This window comes from Coregonus clupeaformis, unplaced genomic scaffold (assembly GCF_020615455.1).
Source record: "Coregonus clupeaformis isolate EN_2021a unplaced genomic scaffold, ASM2061545v1 scaf0048, whole genome shotgun sequence".
Taxonomy (NCBI): domain Eukaryota; kingdom Metazoa; phylum Chordata; class Actinopteri; order Salmoniformes; family Salmonidae; genus Coregonus; species Coregonus clupeaformis.
Window position 1 is genome coordinate 307065 of NW_025533503.1, and position 20512 is coordinate 327576.

General features: G+C 46.4%; 1 protein-coding gene across 1 annotated transcript; it reads left to right on the forward strand.

Annotated features, from left to right (window-relative positions):
* The first annotated feature begins 3777 nt into the window (after positions 1–3777).
* Positions 3778–19653, forward strand: LOC123483221 (tripartite motif-containing protein 16-like). The gene is made up of 6 exons (XM_045212746.1): positions 3778–4374; positions 4788–4883; positions 18237–18470; positions 18561–18720; positions 18846–18905; positions 19142–19653. Exons 1-6 carry the CDS (start codon positions 3778–3780, stop codon positions 19651–19653), a joined length of 1659 nt encoding a protein of 552 aa, XP_045068681.1.
* Positions 19654–20512: the final 859 nt, after the last annotated feature.

A 20512-nucleotide genomic window follows, 5' to 3' on the forward strand; every position in this document is an offset into this window, starting at 1 on the left:
TCTCCCTGTTCCCTATGTAGTGCACTAGGCTTCTTCTGACCAGATCTAAAGTAGTCTTCTAGATTTAACATGTTTTCTCCCTGTCATTAGAAAATGACAATATGGTAATGACTTTAGTGGTTTCCTCCCCCTTTGTTTTTATTGGTTGTGTGTTATGTGAGTTGTTGTGTTAGGTTTTCCCCCTGTGTTCCTAATGGAAAATCCATTAACAATGAATCAGAAACAAATTATTTTCCATTTGTGTTTAGACAACTTCATGGCTGACATCCCCCAGTTCTGTTAAGACCCATTGAACTGGGTCACATTCTAAATGGTCACTTGTATTGATAGTCCATACTGGGCCTATCTGTGGTTAACCATACTTGAGGGTTTCTTTCTGCACACATATTCCCTCATCTCCAGAACTTTACCTGATGTCATCTCTCTCTCTCTCTCTCTCTCTCTCTCTGCTTGGCTTGACTCAGCTCTGTAGTGTTAGCCAGCCCAGTTTGGCCCTGCTTGACTCAGCTCTGTAGTGTTAGCCAGCCCAGTTTGGCCCTGCTTGACTCAGCTCTGTAGTGTTAGCCAGCCCAGTTTGGCCCTGCTTGACTCAGCTCTGTAGTGTTAGCCAGCCCAGTTTGGCCCTGCTTGGCTTGACTGTTCTCTATAGTGAGAAACAGGCATCAGTGTGTTGGAGGGGATCAGTCTGATCAAGGAGAGGCGCAGAATCACTGATCTGGACCACTTAGTGAGTCAATATTTGAGATGCAAGTGGATTTGTAGATTAGTGAGTCTGTGCAGTTGACCGCAAAGGATTTGATCTAAAACATGCACAATGTCATGAAGACCACTGCTACTCCATAGAATGAAACCATCCCCTATGAGGACTAATGACCAACTCTGAAACTCACCACACTATGCTGTACTGACAGCATCATCATCACACTAGCATTCATGTTCACACTCTGGGGCTCATTTGTCCACATTTAAACTGGTCTAGGTCTCCTTACAGGTTGGACACATTTAAACTGGTCTAGGTCTCCTTACAGGTTGGACACATGGGTCTAGAGGTCTCTAGTGGTTGAGTCTTGGTCTGGGTCTCACTGGTTCTGTTCCAATCAGTCTTGTCTCCATCTATGGTATATTCAGTACCAATACACCAACGTCATACACTCCAGACCTGGGTTCCAGTGCTTAATTTGAGCCGGATCCGGCACCTCTCAGATTTGACCTCATTTGTTCCAGCACCTATTTGCCCGGCTCCGGTACCTCACACATTATTTATACAATTTGTTCACTGTTTGCACTGTAAACATCTAAAAAAGCGATCAGAGTTAAATCAAGTTGCCTCCTGGTTATTTCTCCAGCCTCCCAGAAAAACCATCATGTAAAAGCGCGGTGATCCTTCTGTGCAATCATCCTAATCCTTCCCCACTGATTACAGACCTGCTCTCTTATTTGTACATATGTCCATCCACCGACGAAGTGCACGGGGGGGCAGTGCCCGGAGCAGGTGCAATTTGGACGGAGGCTCAGTTCAAGACCAAACAAACGTATAACCCCTGGCTTGTCAAGCAACATTCAAAGCTTATAATTGTAATAACCAGTTATAATTGTAATGGCTTAGCAGATAATAACAAAAGAAGAACAATATTTACATGGCTCAAAGAGAAGGAATATAATATATATTGTTTACAGGAAACCCATTCAACAATTCTAGATGAAGTTGGGTGGAAAAATGACTGGGGGGGGCGAAATATACTTCTCCCATGGGCTAAGAAACTCAAAAGGGGTGATGATATTAATTAACAGTAATTTCAATCCGAATGTGCAAATTGTCCAAACAGATACGCAAGGTAGATAGATTATTTTAAATATGTTATTGGACCATAAACAAATATGGCTCATTAACCTTTACGGACAAAATAATGGTGATCTGAGGATGCCTCCCGTGACGGCGTGACCCGTCAGAGCTATAGTGGCCTTGCCATGCGGATATCCTCGCATGCGTTTGTTAACAATCTAGGTCTTAGTTGTTGAAGTGCATCACACATATCTGAATTGTCACCCCAGCTCCAAAAGAGAGACACACAGGGCAGTCACCAGGGAAGTGATGGTGTTATTACTGCACACAGGGCAGTCACCAGGGAAGTGATGGTGTTATTACTGCACACAGGGCAGTCACCAGGGAAGTGATGGTGTTATTACTGCACACAGGGCAGTCACCAGGGAAGTGAGGGTGTTATTACTGCACACAGGGCAGTCACCAGGGAAGTGAGGGTGTTATTACTGCACACAGGGCAGTCACCAGGGAAGTGATGGTGTTATTACTGCACACAGGGCAGTCACCAGGGAAGTGATGGTGTTATTACTGCACACAGGGCAGTCACCAGGGAAGTGATGGTGGTATTACTGCACACAGGGCAGTCACCAGGGAAGTGATGGTGTTATTACTGCACACAGGGCAGTCACCAGGGAAGTGATGGTGTTATTACTGCACACAGGGCAGTCACCAGGGAAGTGAGGGGTGTTATTACTGCACACAGGGCAGTCACCAGGGAAGGAGGGTGCTATTACTGCACACAGGGCAGTCACCAGGGAAGTGAGGGTGTTATTACTGCACACAGGGCAGTCACCAGGGAAGTGAGGGGTGTTATTACTGCACACAGGGCAGTCACCAGGGAAGTGAGGGTGTTCAGTGCCATGGCAGAGCAGCCAGGCCGACACACAACTCAGCCAGAGAGGGATTCAGGAGAACTCTTTCCAAGGAGTCAAACTGAATGGTGGAAGACCCAGCGACAGAGTCCTTAATCAGAGGGAGTTTTTCTAGAGCTTGGCGAGGAACATGGAGGCTAGAAGGTTCTCTCAAGGAGGACGGGCGGTGGACAATACAGGATACAGCCAGTTCATAGAGGAGCTGAAGGTGCTTTATGCTCAATACTGGCCAGAGGATGCAGGAGCACTGTATGGAGAAACAGTGATAGAATCTCTCTGCCAGAGGTTTGGCATTGACAGTCCACGTACGGTCATACGGGCCTACAGGCAGTACAGGGACACTGATGGTAATGATAAAGGAGACTTTCCAGATGGACTTAAAGAGATGTTGATGGAGGTCAGCACCATCCCCATCTCCAGATGTACTTAAAGAGATGTTGATGGAGGTCAGCACCATCCCCATCTCCAGATGGACTTATAGAGATGTTGATGGAGGTCAGCATTGGGTGAGTCAGTGAAACTGGAAAGCATTTTTAGGACTATAATTTCCTCATCATATTGTAGCCTACAATATGTGTCTCCACACACCTAGGCCTAGGCTATTGATGGATTCAAGACAAGGTCGTTTTTATTGATCTCGGATTCTCAGTTTGTCAGTGTCAAAGTAGCATTTCGATCCTAGGGTTAGAGTTAGTTAGGGTTAGAGTTAGTGTTAGGGTTACTGCTGCTAGTACAGTGTAAGAATGAGGCATCACAGTACTTTTACACCACTGTACTAACAGGAATAATTACACACCAATAAACACACTGTAATGTAAAGTGTTACATCATTCTCAATGATCAGTCAATACATACGGTATTCATTTCAGCTACAGTACATTGTATCCCCCATTGTAGATAATTATCTCTCTCTCTCTCTCTCTCTCTCTCTCTCTCTCTCTCTCTCTCTCCCTCTAACCCCTCCCTCCCTCTAACCCCACCCTTCTGGCAGAACCAGGAAGTCCCACAAACTTTCTTCTGAGGAAACAAAACTGATCTGATTCTCTGTGTCGTCTGTCTGTGTGAGAGTGAACAACCGTCCAAATGGCTCAGCAGGGAGTTCTGCTGGACCAGGACCAGTTCTGTTGTTCTGTCTGTCTGGATCTACTGAAGGAGCCGGTCACCATCCCCTGTGGACACAGTTACTGTAGGAGCTGTATTGACGGCTGCTGGGATCAGGATGTTCTGAAAGAGGTCTATAGCTGTCCTCAGTGCAGAGAGACCTTCACTCCAAGGCCTAATCTGAGGAAAAATAACATGTTGGCTGAGTTGGTGGAGAAACTGAAGAAGACAGGACTCCAGGCTGCTCCCCCTCCTGCTCTGTGCTATGCTGGACCTGGAGATGTGGCGTGTGATTTCTGCACTGGGACCAGAAAGCAGAAAGCCCTCATGTCCTGTCTGGTGTGTCTGGCCTCTTACTGTGAGACTCACCTCCAACCTCACTATGAATTTCCTGCTTTCAAGAAGCACAAGCTGGTCAAAGCCACCACACAACTACAGGAGAAGATCTGCTCTCATCATGACAAACTGCTGGAGGTTTTCTGTCGTACCGATCAACAGTGTATCTGTTATCAGTGTACAATGGATGAACATAAAGGCCATGATACAGTGTCAGCTGCAGCAGAGAGGACTGAGAAACAGGTAAGACCAGAACTACTTGTTGGTGACTGTCTGATAATCAAATTATTAAAGATAGAGTAGGAACTAAGGCTGTTTGAATATGAGATAATTCAAATGAAATCAATCCTCTGCAGAACAAATATGAACACAAACCTTGATTATATAGATGTGTTAACCCAGAGTCTCCAAATGTATCACCATTTTCTAAAGTCAAACACCATTATCATTCGTTATCAAACTCCCAATCAGCTCCCCTGTTTTGTGCACTGTTAAAACTGTAATCATTCACATAACAATATAATAATATAATTTCACACAGACACTTCCTCAACATTTCAATCCCTATCTTCTATGGGCCCTATGTCCCATTACTATACTATTGATCTACTGGACAAATAAAGCTTGATAGCTCATTGAAGAGTGATTCTCCACAGAGGCAGCTGGGGATGAGTCAGCAGAAGGTCCAGCAGAGATTCCAGGAGAGAGAGAAGGAGCTGAAGGAGCTCCAACAGGCTGTGGAGTCTCTCAAGGTGAGTATTGTTGACCAGAGGAGACACACCATTTCGCATCTCTCCTCCAGTGTGACACTCTGGCTCCGGGACTTTTGTATTTGAGCCAGGGTGTATTTTGTTTTGTTGGGTATTTGGGTGTATTTCTATGTTGGTAGTTCTGTTGTGTGTATTTCTATGTTTGCAGTTCTGTGGGGTTCTTTTCTAGGTTTGGTCTATGACTCCCAATCGGAGGTAACGAGTGTCAGCTGTCGGCTCGTTATCTCTGATTGGGAGCCATATTTAATCTGTATGTTTTCCGGTGGGAATTGTGGGTTTTTGTTCCAAGTTTAGTCTTTGTTACTGTTGGACTTCACTTTCGTCTTTTGTTTTGTATTGACGTGCTTTTCTAATTAAAAGTCATCATGTTCACTCAACGCGCTGCGTATTGGTCTGCTCCCTTTATAGACGATCGTGACAGAAAAACCCACCATCATAGGACCAAGCAGCGTGTCAAGCGGCAACGGGACCCTGCTCCTAAGGATTCATGGACGCCTATAAAGGATTCATGGACATGGGAGGAGATACTGGCTGGAAAGGGTCCTTGGGCACAACCGGGAGAGTATCGCGCCCTCGTGAAGAGCTGGAGGCAGCTAAAGCCGAGAGGAGGCGGTATGAGGAGGCAGCACGGAGTCAAGGCTGGAAGCCCGTGGGTACTACCCAAAAATTTCTTTGGGGGCTTAAAGGGGAGTGTGGCGAAGTCAGGTAGGAGACCTACGCCTACTCCCTGGACTTACCGTGGAGAGCGAGAGTACGGGCAGACACCGTGTTACGCAGTAGAGCGCATGGTGTCTCCTGTACGCAGGCATAGCCCGGGTTCGGTACATCCCAGCTCACGTATCGGCCGGGTTAGAGTGAGCGTTGAGCCAGATGTCATGAAGCCGGCCCAACGCATCCAGCTACCAGTGCGTCTTCTCGGGCCGGCGTACATGGCACCAGCCTTACGCATGGTGTTCCCGGTTCGCCCACATAGGCCGAGTGCGGGTTATTCCACCTCCCGTACTGGTCGGGCGACGGGAGCATCAACCCGGGTAAGGTTGGGCAGGCTCAGTGCTCAAGGGGGCCAGTAAGCCTGCACGGTCCGGTATTTCCGGCGCCACCTCCCCGCTCCAGCTCAGTACCACCAGTGCCTACACCACGCACCAAGCCTCCTGTGTGTTCCCCGAGTCCTGTGCGTCCTGTTGCTGCTCTCCGCACTAGGCGTTATGTGAGTCCCCAGGGTCCAGCATGCCCTGTTCCGGCTCTCCGTACTAGGCGTTATGTGCGTTCCCAGGGTCCAGCATGCCCTGTTGCTTCTCCCCGCACTAGCCCTGAGATGCGCGTCCTCAGCCCGGTACCTCCAGTTCCGGCACCATGCATCAGGCCTACGGTGCGCCTCAGACGGCCAGAGTCTGCCGTCTGCCCAACGGGGCCTGAACTGCCCGTCTGCCCTAAGGCGTTTGAACTGGCCGTCTGGACTGAGCCTGCAAAGCCGCCCGTCTGCCATGAGCCGTCAGAGCCGTCCGCCAGACCGGAGCCGCTAGAGCCTTCCGCCAGACAGGATCAGCCAGAGCCTTCCGCCAGACAGGATCAGCCAGAGCCTTCCGCCAGCCATGAGCAGCCAGATCCGTCAGCCGGCCATGAGCAGCCAGATCCGTCAGCCAGCCATGAGCAGCCAGATCCTTCAGCCAGCCATGAGCAGCCAGATCCGTCGGCCAGCCACGAGCAGCCAGATCCGTCGGCCAGCCATGAGCAGCCAGATCCGTCAGCCAGCCATGAGCAGCCAGATCCGTCAGTCAGCCATGAGCAGCCAGATCCTTCAGCCGGCCATGAGCCGTCCAGCCAGGATCCGCCAGAGCCGTCCAGCCAGGATCCGCCAGAGCCAGCCAGCCAGGATCCGCCATTGAGTCTGGTGCTGTCCCTTAGCCCGGTGCTGCCCCGTATCCTGGTGCTGCCCCTTAGTCCGGTACTGCCCCTTAGTCCGGTGCCGCCCCTTAATCCAGTGGGGTTTAGTTGGGGGGTGGTCATGTGGAGGAGGCTACGGAAGCGGATAGTGACTAAGGTGGGGTGGGGACCACGACCAGGGCCAGAACCGCCACCGTGGACAGACGCCCACCCAGACCCTCCCCTAGACTTTATGCTGGTGCGCCCGGAGGTCGCACCTTTAGGGGGGGGTACTGTGACACTCTGGCTCCGGGACTTTTGTATTTGAGCCAGGGTGTATTTTGTTTTGTTGGGTATTTGGGTGTATTTCTATGTTGGTAGTTCTGTTGTGTGTATTTCTATGTTTGCAGTTCTGTGGGGTTCTTTTCTAGGTTTGGTCTATGACTCCCAATCGGAGGTAACGAGTGTCAGCTGTCGGCTCGTTATCTCTGATTGGGAGCCATATTTAATCTGTATGTTTTCCGGTGGGAATTGTGGGTTTTTGTTCCAAGTTTAGTCTTTGTTACTGTTGGACTTCACTTTCGTCTTTTGTTTTGTATTGACGTGCTTTTCTAATTAAAAGTCATCATGTTCACTCAACGCGCTGCGTATTGGTCTGCTCCCTTTATAGACGATCGTGACATCCAGTCAGAGAGAGAGAGAGAGAGAGAGGCCCCTATCCAATCCCACTGACCCCACTGTTGGGACATTACCAAAGCAAGTGAAATAAATAATAAACAAATCAGAAATTAACAGTTAACGTTACACTCACAAAAGTTTAAAAGGAATAGACACATAAAAATAAATAAAAATAAAAATCAAATGTTATAATTCAAGTGCAAACAGAGTGAGCCTTGCACCAGACTGAGTTCTGGAGGTGAAATGGAAATGGATGAGGGAGAGTTAAGTGAGGTAGAAGGTGTGGTGAAGAGCTCAGAACCAAAGCCTGGCATCAATGGACATGATAAAGAAGAATCTGGTGCCGTAGGAGTTACATTGTTGGAGAAAGTGGATCCATACCTTTTGGCAGATCCATTTGTGGTTTCATGTTGGGTGGGAAAAGAGTTGGGTGCAGTTGAATCAGTGAAGGTAACCTGTAGTGGACTTGTGATATTTGTTTGTGTTTCTTCTGACCAGAGGGAGTGGGCGCTCCGTGTCACGCAACTTGGGTCAAGATCTGTTTCTTGCTTTGCTCTTAGGAACAGGGCACCATTGAAAGGAGTGATTTCTGGGGTAGCGTTAAGTGTGAAGGTGGAGAAATTGAAGATGAAGATTCCTGGTGTTTGTGATTCCCCCGTTTGTGGGACGCAGACCCGGTGGTGAGCGTGGTGAAACATAGGAGTCAGTCCTTTTGAGTTTTGAGTCTTTACCAGAGAAAGTCATGTTATGATATATCAGTTATCTTGATTCAAGCTTTTGTGGCAAATCCATAAATTCAGGTGCAACGTTTATGGTCATTTCGCAGCAGTTTGTGGGAGGGAAATTCCAAGATGTTTTATGTGTGCGGAAGAGAATGGGATACAGGATTGTTCTGTTGAATAAAGTGTGTGTCAACTGTTGGGATACCCATGTTGCTGGGGATTGGAAGTGTCCGGTGCGAGAGAGGCAGGTTGAGGTGCCTAGAGTCAGAGTAGTGCAGAAGGTGTCGTATGCTGAGGCAGTGAAGGAAGTAGAGGAGGATGGGTCAAGGGTGAGAGATCCTGAGAGGATCCCTGTGAGTAGTAGATCTGTGCCAGCACAGAGGGATAGGCCAACGAGTGATATATGCTTTAGTAAAGTTAGCTTCTTAGAGTTCATAGCAATGGTTATCAACTATACCACAGAAATGGAACGTAAAGGTGTCGTATGCTGAGGCAGTGGTAATCATCTGGTAAATCTAATAGGAGTTACCTGCTATTGGAGGTATTAATGTTATTATGGAGAATTGAGAGAATGGGTGTAGTAGTGAGATTCTGCTGGGTCCCAGCACATTCTGGTGTGGAAGGGAATGAAATTGTAGACCAGTTAGCTAAAAGAGGTTTGAAACTAGATATAATTCATATTAATGTTCCACTGGGTAGAGGTGAGGCCAAATGTAAGATCAGAGCCATTTTGATAGATGTGTGGCAGAAGAGATGGTACTCTGAGCACAAGGGCCGGCATTTATATGAATAGACTACAGTTTTACAGAAAGGTCGATGGACCAAGATTCAAAGGTCAGATTAGGAAGGAAGAGGTGGGGTTTACTCGATTGCGCTTAGGACATTGTACATTGAACTCGTCATTACATCTGGTTGGCAAGCATGGGAATGGTTTGTGTCTGGAGGGTATGGTCGATGAAACGGTGGAGCATGTGTTGTTATATTGTTGTTAGTATGTTGAAGAGAGGTAAAGATTGAAGTGTAGGGTCATTGAGGTTGGACAGGGTTGGGGGGTTGGAAGGGGATTTTGGGGATGGGGGAGGGTCTATTAGAAGTTAGTAGGGCTCTTCTTTATTTTCTCAGAAGTACTGAGTTAGGTAGGAGGATTTAGAAATGTTGTAAACCGTGATTGACCACACACTCCAGCACAGTAGGTGACGGCATGCACCTTTAACGTTGGTTTGTGGACCGTCATTATATCATAGAAGAAGAAGTTGGAGTTGACGGGGGAGTAGGGGTAGTTTGTTAGGGCGGCGTGATGGCCTCAACCGAGTGGAGAAGAAACGCTGTCGCTTCGGGTACGTTCCGGGGGAAAGGTGTGGAGGAAGTTTTGCTCATGGTCGGCGAACAGGTTGGAGCGGAACATCTGTACTCTGCATCCAGAATGAACAAGGCGATGGTCGTGTTAATGAAAAAGGTTTGTCTTGTTGCGAGTGGGATTTTTGTGAGGGGTGTGTTTGTGCTGATTTCGCCTCTTTCGATAAGAGTTGTGGTGGCTAATCTGCCTCCGTTTATTGCTTACGAACAGACCGCAAGTAGTTGGTTAGTTTTGGTAAATTTGCAAGTGGTTTTCGTGTGCTCTCGGCTGGGTGCCAAGCGGAATCCGTTAAACATGTTGTCTCTTTTCGTAGACAAGTGTTTGTTTCTTAACAAACCTCAAGGTTGCACAGGGGAGGGGTGGAACACAGGGTTTGCTAGCACAGATAGTTTTCGGTGTTTCTAGTGTGGGGATTATCAGTTATAGGCTACAAGCAGCAATATGATTGATAGGTAGGACAGGTATTGAACCCAAATAATCCCTACTCAGATGCGCTAACCTCAACCCTAGTAAACATGCATTATAAAAACCTTTTATGTAAAATTATCTCATATTGGGAGTAAATAGCCTCTGAATAGCCGTCTGCCTGTAGCTTCTCAACACCCTAACAGAACAATGGCGGACGGAAGACAGGGTGGTGCGGCAGGTGCCGCTTCTCATTCGAATGCTGTAATTTTATCTAAACCATCAGGTGTACGCCGACCCCAGCTAAGTAACTCATGCAAAGAGTTAAAGCGCAATTATGTGTTTTATCTCCAGTACTCTGCCATGATTGTCAGTTATGTAGCTGCTCTACTGATAATATCAGTGCGTCCTTGCTGGGAAGACACAATCAGTCTACTACCAGAGAATATTAACACCAAACACAAACACATTGGTTCACCGTTCCACGGGAGCGGACAGTACACAGCATACCATAATGTTCTGAATAATGGCCAAGTCTACCTCGCTCCTTATTCTACTGAACCGCTTAGGCGCAACAAACACAAGTCCAACATTTATCGGAAACTGTTAAACTACCTGTTCACTACCCTCCTGCTCTCCGGGGATGTGCAACTCAATCCTGGGCCCAACATCACCGAGCCAGCGATACGCACCGGAGTGGAGGGTGGTGGATGGCCTCGTCCACTGATCGTCGCCGCTGTGGAGGTGGGTGAGTGCTATGGTCCTGTGGTTTCTCTCGACTCACCCGGCTCCAGGATGGATTTTGACTCTTCAAACATGCCAAAGTCGCTATGTGCGATCCCTGACTCTGCTTCTGGTATGCAAGCTGTTTTAATTGGTTTCCCGCATCCAGTGCAGGCGGGAGGGATTGTTAATTGCGCTACCGAACTGCCCCTAATCAAAACGAAACAAAACGGCCTAAACCCAGCCGTCAGAAAACACAGAAAATCTTGAGTCATCTGGGACCCACGAGCTAAGCCCAAGGGACTACTAGGGGGGCACTTGAACATTCGTAGTGTCATTCCAAAAAGTGATCAAATTCAACATCTACTTACAGACTCCAACCTTGACTTTCTCTGCCTCTCAGAGACATGGCTCCATAGAAACTCTCCATCTGCTGCTTTGATTGTGCCTGGCTACAATGTTTTCAGGAGAGACAGGACTGAAGGAAGAGGAGGGGGTGTGATGATTTATATTAAAGAACATATCCGATGTAAACAAATTGAGTGGTCAGGTGATAATGAACTAGAATGTATTGGCCTGAACATTACACTGTCTCCCCAAATGTATTTTACCCTCATTGGAATGTATAGGCCACCTTCCACCAAAAGTGTGTTTTTTGATCAGTTTAATAACATGCTTAGGGAATGTGATTTTGGGAAAGAGGTCATCTTAATGGGAGATTTTAACATTAATTATGAAGACAAGTGTTGTAGGAAAACCCTCAAACGGATCACTAATACCTTTGACCTTACACAGCTAGTTAAATGGCCAACCAGGGTGACTTGTTGCTCTAAAACACAGATTGATTTGGTGTTCAGTAATAAACCAGAGAGAGTGACTAAATCATTCAATATGGTTACTGGGCTATCTGATCATAATCTGACACTTATAGCCAGAAAGCTGTCTAAGAGCAGGTTTAACCTCTCTACTGTTAGAAAGCCTGATCAACTAAGAATACCTAAGAGTGAATTAAGCTATTTTGAAAATGCAATTAAGGGAATTAACTGGAATGATCTCTTGTCCTATGCAGACGTGGAAGCTGATAGTCAAGTTTTTCTATCCACAATCCAGACTACATTAAATGGTTTCCTAAAGAAAATCAAATCCAAACCTGGCCAAAAGAACACTCTTCCTTGGCTAAATGGAGAAATCTGGAAATTGATGAAAGAACGAGATTATTATCTAAAAATAGCCCTAAGATCCAAATTAGAGCATGACAGACGTAGGTTTACCATGTTGAGAAATAAGGTGATGAAAGAAATCAGACAGGCCAAGGCAAACTTTTTTATTAACATAATTGGTGAAGCAAAGGGAAATTCTAAACTGATCTGGGAGAATCTAAAAAAGTTAACAGGGAAAGACCATAGTAACACTGCAAAAAGACTAGAAATCATGGTGAATAAAAATCGAACACAGGATGCAGTCGAAATAGCAATAGCCTTCAATTCCTAATTTATTGACTCTGTCAGGGTACTGACACAGAACCCCTCCACTGGTTTCTTGGGCTCAGTGCTAGTAAATGATGCTCAACCTGTCTTCATCATAATGGAGGTTTCTGAGTCAAAGGTAGACAAGGTGATTAGCTCACTAAAGAACTCTAAAGCCAAAGATGTGTTTGGGATGGACTCTACCTTTCTTAAAAACTACAAAGAGTCACTCATTGGCCCCATTACTAAGGTCACCAACACATCTATTGGTCTCGGGGTGTTTCCCAAGGGTATGGAAGTCGGCCATAATAACGGCCATCTTTAAATCAGGCGACCCTGCTGACGTGAGTAACTACAGGCCCATTAGTATACTACCTGTTGTGTCAAAGGTTGTTGAAAAGTGTGTAGCAGAACAACTGATTGCCCACCTCAACAACAGCCCCTTCACATTACATTGCATGCAGTTTGGCTTCAGAGCGAAACACTCCACAGAAATGGCCAACTGCTTTTTTCTGGAAAATGTGAAGTCCAAGATGGACAAAGGGGGCGTTGTTGGGGCTGTGTTTCTGGACCTAAGGAAGGCTTTTGATACTGTTAACCATGAGATTCTCATCACAAAATTGTCCAAGTTCAACTTTTCCCCCGATGCCTTGAGATGGATGAAATCATACCTTGAAGGCAGAACTCAGTGTGTCAGAGTGAGCAATGAGCTGTCGCCCACTCTTAGCTATAATGTGGGTGTGCCCCAAGGGTCAATACTGGGGCCCCTCCTGTTCAGCCTGTACATTAATGATCTGCCTTCTGTCTGTACTGGGTCTGAAGTTCAAATGTATGCAGATGATAGAGTGATATATGTGCATGCAAAGAGCAAACAACAAGCTGCACAAGAACTCACTACTGTAATGGTCCAGGTTACAAAGTGGCTCAGTGACTCGTGTTTGCATCTCAATGTGAAAAAAACTGTTTGCATGTTCTTCACAAAGAGGGCAACAGATGCTACTGAGCCAGAAGTCTATGTGTCAGGGGAGAAGCTCCAGGGGTATCTGATTTTAAGTACCTTGGCATCATACTTGATTCCAACCTCTCTTTTAAAAAGCATGTGAAAAAAGGTAATTCAAATAACCAAATTCAACCTAGCTAATTTCCGATTTATACGAAATTGTTTGACTACAGAGGTAGCAAAACTGTACTTCAAATCTATGATACTCCCCCACTTAACATACTGTTTGGCTAGTTGGGCCCAAGCTTGCTGTACAACAGTAAGACCTATTCAGTCTGTCTACAAACAGGCTCTCAAAGTGCTTGATAGGAATCCCAATAGCCATCATCACTGTCACATCCTTAGAAAGCATGAGCTCCTTAGTTGGGAAAATCTTGTGCAATACACCGATGCATGTCTTGTATTCAAGATCCTAAATGGCTTGGCTCCCCCTCCACTCAGTATTTTTGTTAAACAGAAAACCCAAACATATGGCAGCAGATCCACAAGGTCTGCCATGAGAGGTGACTGTGTAGTTCCCCTAAGGAAAAGCACCTTTAGTAAATCCGCTTTTTCTGTGAGAGCTTCCCATGTCTGGAATACACTGCCATCAGACACACATAACTGCACCACATATCACACTTTCACAAAATGCTTGAAGACATGGCTAAAGGTCAATCAGATTTGTGAACATGGTCCCTAGCTGTGTGTTGCCGCTTTCCATGTCTGTTGTCTGTAACTTGTGAGGTGAGGAAACACTTTGTTGCTTTTATGAATTTTGTCTTGCTGCTTTTTGTTCTATGTTGCTCTATCTGTATGCTACGTCTTGCTTGTCCTATGTTGCTATGTCTGTATGCTATGTCTTGTTCTATGTTGTTATTGTCTATATTGTAATTGTTTTTAATAACCTGCCCAGGGACTGCGGTTGAAAATTAGCCGGCTGGCTAAAACCGGCACTTTTACTGAAACGTTGATTAATGTGCACTGTCCCTGTAAAAATAAACTTAAACTCAAAAATAAACTTAAACTCAATAGAAAAGAAAAAACACTGCATCTTCCAGCCACCAATAAATTACATAATGCAACCGTCGCGGTTAGCATATTTACCTCAACATGCCCCTCGCTTGCGTGAGAAGGCAGAGTGCTCGATGCTGGTTGATGAATTTGACAATTAATGTACTAGGAAAATAAGTTTTTGTCGACCAGAGGTGACTGAATTAATGTTCAGGCGTATTGATAATCATTATAGTATTAAGTATAATTTCAAAACATGACCATAAAAACAGGTAATAATAAACATGAATCATCATTATATTACTTCACAGTAATGTGTTAAATGCTTTTTCAGTCCTTCCTCTTGCGTTAGCAGTGTGGAAAGGGACAGTAAAAAGCTCAGGCAGGAGGAGTTTTCCTGTGAGGGGGAGTGGTGGTGTATCCAGGGAGAGAACTAAACTAATCTTCTGAAATGTCATTCATGGTCTTATGCTGCCATCTATTGGAATTATTAAGCAACTGCAGTAGTACTGAATAAAGTGTTTTTCCTTACTAATCCTTACTAAAGTAGTGATTACTCAGAATTGCAAAATAAATGGCAGGGGTACCAGGAGGGAGGAGAGTACATTTTTTACATTTTAGTCATTTAGCAGATGCTCTTATCCAGAGCGACTTACAGTTAGTGAGTGCATACATTTTCATACTGTCCCCCCATGGGAAACGAACCCACAACCCTGGTGTTGCAAGCGCCATGCTCTACCAACTGAGCTACGGTAGTAGTTCATGGCCAAGTGATGGTGCGCAGGCCGTGGAGAAAGCGGTGGTGGGGAGGGTTGCAGCTGGGCTACATGAGCTGAGGCAGGTTTCTGTAGTAACAGAGACTCCGGTGGGCGAAGGCTTGGTGGGCTCATCCCAGGAAATATTGCCTGTCATTGGGGAAGAGGCTCTGATCAGGGGGAAGTGCAGGGGGGCAGAGACTGGGGAGGAGGAGGACGGTACCGTGCCAATGGAGGAGGAGGAAGAGGGGGGAGGTGAGTCTGCGGGAGCGGAGGACAAGGCGTCTCGTTTTCAGACGGCTCATTGGATCCAGAGCTGACAGCCAGTCAGGCTGAGGGCCCAGTATATACGGTGAGAGAACTTTCTAGGTTCCAGATGGAGACTAAAGGGGAAAAAAGAAGGTTCTGCTGGAGTCTTATTTGATTGATCCTGGAAGGTTTGTAAGGTCAGTACAACACGTGATGAAGAATGAGGGGTTTAGTGTCCTCTCACCCAGGAAGCGGTATAGGCTGAGAAAATGGGTCATGGGTTCTTAAGGGCATGTCTTCAGAATCTGCTTAAATTGATGTTTTTTTCTGGCATGGCGGCTTTATGGGCTTCTCTACTGGTTTCTGATTGTGGTGATTTCCCTCCCACCTCTTATGGAGATTTCACGGTTAGACTTCCTTAACATGAACGGCGGCAAAGACTGGGGGAATATGTAAACCAAAAACATTTAAATGCCATGGCATAAATCTTAGTGCAGGGGTAGCAAAAGAGGTGTGTAAGGGTAGGTTGTTAGTGTTTAGAGCCCAAATAATGACCTTGTCTTTGCTTTCATAAATGTGTTTGCACCTGGTCCTCTGTAGCTCAGCTGGTAGAGCACGGCACTTGTAACGCCAGGGTAGTGGGTTCGATCCCCGGGACTACCCATACACAAAAAATATATATATATATATATATATGCACGCATGACTGTAAGTCGCTTTGGATAAAAGCGTCTGCAAAATGGCACATTATATTATATTATAGTACAGGGCTCAGTTCTCTGTTTCACCAGAGGGGTTGGAAAAACAGAGTGGGGAAACCAAGAAAATCCCTTGTTTTACGTTTGTCTGATGGGCGGGTAACTTCTGTTGTGGGGAGATGAGGGAGCCTGATGGGTGGGTAACTTCTGTTGTGGGGAGATGAGGCTGTGGAGTTGTACTCTGATTTATAGAGGGCAGAACTCTGTGGTCCTCTGTAGCTCAATTGGTAGAGCATGGTGCTTGTAATGCCAGGGTAGTGGGTTCGATCCCCGGGACCACCCATATGTAAAAATGTATGCACATGACTGTAAGTCGCTTTGGATAGAAGCGTCTGCTAAATGGTATATTATTATTATTATTATTATCCTGGGTTTTCTCAGGTTCTGCTCACAGACCTTTCCAAACTCTCTCTGTCACAGATAAATCAAATAGACATTTCCCTGGCCTTTCACAAACTCTCAGCTGCTGTCTCTCTGCTGCCTGTGGATTTTTATAAAAAGTTCTGGGGAATTATTTTACAGGACGTGTGTTGTGTGAGTGCGTCGGGGTGGGGGAGCTGTCGCTAAGCTGTAGACGGAAGGCTTTGACTCTCCTGCCCATAAAAGGGGATTTGAGCGACATAAAGAACTGGAGGCCTGTGGCATTGCTCTGTGTGGACTATAAGATGGACGGGTAACTGTGTATCAGGACACCTAATCACAGACAATATGTTCATAATCAGGAGAAAGCCTTTGATAGGGTGGACCATGAATATCTGTTCAATGTGTTGTTTTGGTTGTGGGGAGAATTTTGTGGCCTGTGTTCAAATGCTGTACGCTGGGGCTTCATGTATGGTCAAGGTGTGGGGAGGGCTCAGTAGGCCAGTCTGGGTAGGGAGGGGCATTCACCAGGGATGCCCTCTGTCAGGACAGCTATACACTCTTGTTATTGAGCCCTTTCTGGGCCTGCTACGCAGGAGTCTACAGGGAGTATGGGAGCCAGGCATAGGGTTGGGGACAGGCATAGCAGTGTCAGCATACGCTGATGACGTCTGTGTTGGTTAAGGATGAGCAGAACCTACAGGCCCTGGAGAATAGTTTGAGGGTGTACGAGGGGCGTCTTCTGCTTAGGTAAACTGGGGCAAGAGTGAGGCTCTGTTATGTGGGGCATGGAGGGACAGGGCACCTCCCGCAGCTTCCAGGGGGTTGCAGTGGGGCTGTGAGTGGCTTAAGATGCTTGGGGTGTATCTGGGCTCGGAGGGTTGGGATAGGAAGAACTGGGAAGGAGTGTCACAAGCGGTGGTGTCGAGGCTGACGAAGTGGAGGTGGCTCATCTCCCAAGTGGCATACAGAGGGACGGTGCTGATCATCAACAACTTGGTGGCATCCTCTCTATGGCTTAAATTGGCCATTCTCAACGCCCCCGGTGGTCTGCTTGTGGACCTGCAGCGCAAGTTAGTGAATTTTTTCTGGTCAGGGTGGCAGCGTTCTGACTCAGCAGCACAGAGGCTACTGTACCGTACGGAGGTGGGCTGGAGGGAACCAGCATGTGCTCTGTTGAGCAGGGCTGGTGGTTTGGGGCTGGATCAGCAGCTCTTCATCATGCGGCAGGAGAGACTCAATACAGCAGGGGTCTCTGATTTCATGCTGCAGTACTTAGGGCTGGAGCAGCCTGAGGAGGGGCCACCACCGTTTCCACCACTGCAAGTGACAGCAGAGACTGGGGACTGGCAGGAGAGTCCGGAGGACTTACTGACTTTTAACACTCTGAGCCTGGGGAGTTTGAGGAGGTGGGGGGTAAGGTGCTGCACCTCAGTGTCAAGGTTAGACACATCAGGAGCTTAGCGGGAGTGAAGGGGCATCAGTGGCAGGGGTTGTGGGGGCTGAGAGCATGGCAGGGTATAGGTGGAGGGTGCTCTATAAGCTCCCAGTGCTGGAAAGGTCAGGGTCCTCCAGTGGAGGGTATTACATGGAGCCGTGGACACCAATAGCTGGTTGGCTCGGGTTGACCTGGGAGTTGGGGAGGGGTGTCCGTTTTCTGCAATGACAGACTGTTCATTATGTTTTTTCTGTGTTGCCAGGGTAATGCCATTACTGTTGACGCCTTAGGGTTGAGTTTGAGTTGTACAAAATGATCAACAGTGTGGAGATGTTTCAGGAGGTATGGGGGCTCAGGGGGGCTGTCTGTACAGCTGGAGAGGAGGGGTTGGATGGACGGTTGGAATGTGGTGCTGGATGGTGTATTGTACTGTGGTGTTGGGTACTGTATAATGTGATTGTGTAGAGGTTGTGGTGGCACGCAATGTGTTTTTAGGGGTGGGGGTGTTAGTGTAATGAGGATGGCTCAATAAAGTAAGACAAGTCTCTCTCTCTCTCTCTCTTAACAGAGCTCTGCACAGGCAGCAGTGGTGGACAGTGATAAGATCTTTACTGAGCTGATCCGCTCCATTGAGAGAAGGCGCTCTGAGGTGAAGGAGCTGATCAGAGCCCAAGAGAAGGCTCAAGTGAGTCAAGCTGAAGGACTCCTGGAGCAACTGGAGCAGGAGATAGCTGAGCTGAGGAAGAGAAGCACTGAGCTGGAGCAGCTCTCACACACAGAGGATCACATCCATTTCCTCCAGGTAACTCAACTGCCTTGATACATGTGATATGAAATTAAAACTCTCAATCATTTGGTTCTGCTCCCTCTCACTCTCTCTCTCTCTCTCCAGAGTTATCAGTCTCTCTCCAGTACCAGTGTATCTTCAGACTTACCCAGCATCGTTGTCCGTCCTCTTCAGTACTTTGGAGATGTGAGTAAGACTGTGTCTGAACTGAGAGAGAAACTAGAAGACGTCCTTAAAGGAGAATGGACCAAGATCTCCACTACAGGTGTGTTGAAAATAATAAGAACATCAACTTTAGACCATTGAAAGTTCCCTACTGGTCATATACATGTGGAATATGGTATGATGATAACATTCCCTCTCTCTGTGAATGTGTTTGTGTGTCTGTAGTGAATATAGTGGATGTTGTACTGCCTCCAGAGCCCAAGACCAGAGAACAGTTCTTACAATGTGAGTCTCTTTATTCTGAAGTAACTAACAGTCTCTTTTTACTGACACTCCTAACAATCCCTCTAGAAATATATAGCAATAGTAGATCTAATCAAAGACTGGGTATCTATCTGACTCCTCATATTTCTCTGATTTGATCTCTGCTGTGCTCTAATCAAAGACAGGGTAGATACAGTATCTGACTTAACTTATTGTTCTAACTCCCCTCATTGGTCTCTGCTCTGCTCTTCTCCCAGATTCCTGTCAGCTCACACTGGACCCAAACACAGCAGGCACACTCCTCTCTCTGTCTGAAGGGAACAGAAAGGTGACACGTACAGGCCAAGTCCAACCATATCCTGATCATCCAGACAGATTCACAAATGACTTGATGGTTCTGTGTAGAGAGGGTCTGTCTGGACGCTGTTACTGGGAGGTGGAGTGGAGTGGGTGGTGTGTTGATACAGCAGTCTCATATAAAGACATCAGCAGAACAGAGACAGATGGTGGATTTGGATACAATAACAAGTCCTGGAGGTTAGAGTGTTATAGAGGTAGTTATTGTTTCAGACACAATAATGTTGTGACTACAGTACCAGGCCCTCAGTCCTCCAGAGTAGGAGTGTACCTGGATCACAAGGCAGGTACTCTGTCCTTCTACAGTGTCTCTGACACAATGACCCTCCTCCACAGAGTCCAGACCACATTCACTCAGCCCCTCTATCCTGGGTTTTGGCTCTGTGGTACTGCTGAGCTGGTTAAACTGTAGTAGGGTCCACATAGATACTAGTCATGCTGGTGTAGTCTATAGCTGAGCTGGTTAAACTGTAGTAGGGTCCACATAGATACTAGTCATGCTGGTGTAGTCTATAGCTGAGCTGGTTAAACTGTAGTAGGGTCCACATAGATACTAGTCATGCTGGTGTAGTCTATAGCTGAGCTGGTTAAACTGTAGTAGTGTCCACATAGATACTAGTCATGCTGGTGTAGTCTATAGCTGAGCTGGTTAAACTGTAGTAGGGTCCACATAGATACTAGTCATGCTGGTGTAGTCTATAGCTGAGCTGGTTAAACTGTAGTAGGGTCCACATAGATACTAGTCATGCTGGTGGTGATGGTCCCCAGATGTGATGATTCATTCTGCTCTGTTTTTATGTACAATGATTTGATTGATTTGATCTTCAGAAGATGTTATAAATTACAATTCAATGCATTCATATTTTTTTAAGTGCAATGTTTTAATCTTATATATTCACATTAATCATGATGTATGCTGTTAATGTATGTTGGTTGGCATTCAGAACCATTGAAATATTTTCTCAATTGGTTCTCTGTCTCAATTTAATTTTCCTCAGTATCATGGAACAGGTAGTGTTACTTACTTATTAATTGAACTATATGGGCCGGTTTCCCGGACACAGATGAAGCCTAGTCCTAGACTAAAAAGCATGTTCAATGGAGATGTCCGGGAAACCTACCGTAAGTTTGGCATCTTTTATTCTCCCATACTGCTCAGTCAAGCAACATTAAACCTGTCCAGCAGGTGGTGCTATTAACCAAACAATAAAAACAGCAGATATCTTGACTTGCCACTCAGTATATCAGTAATGTTCAGAATTGTACATTAA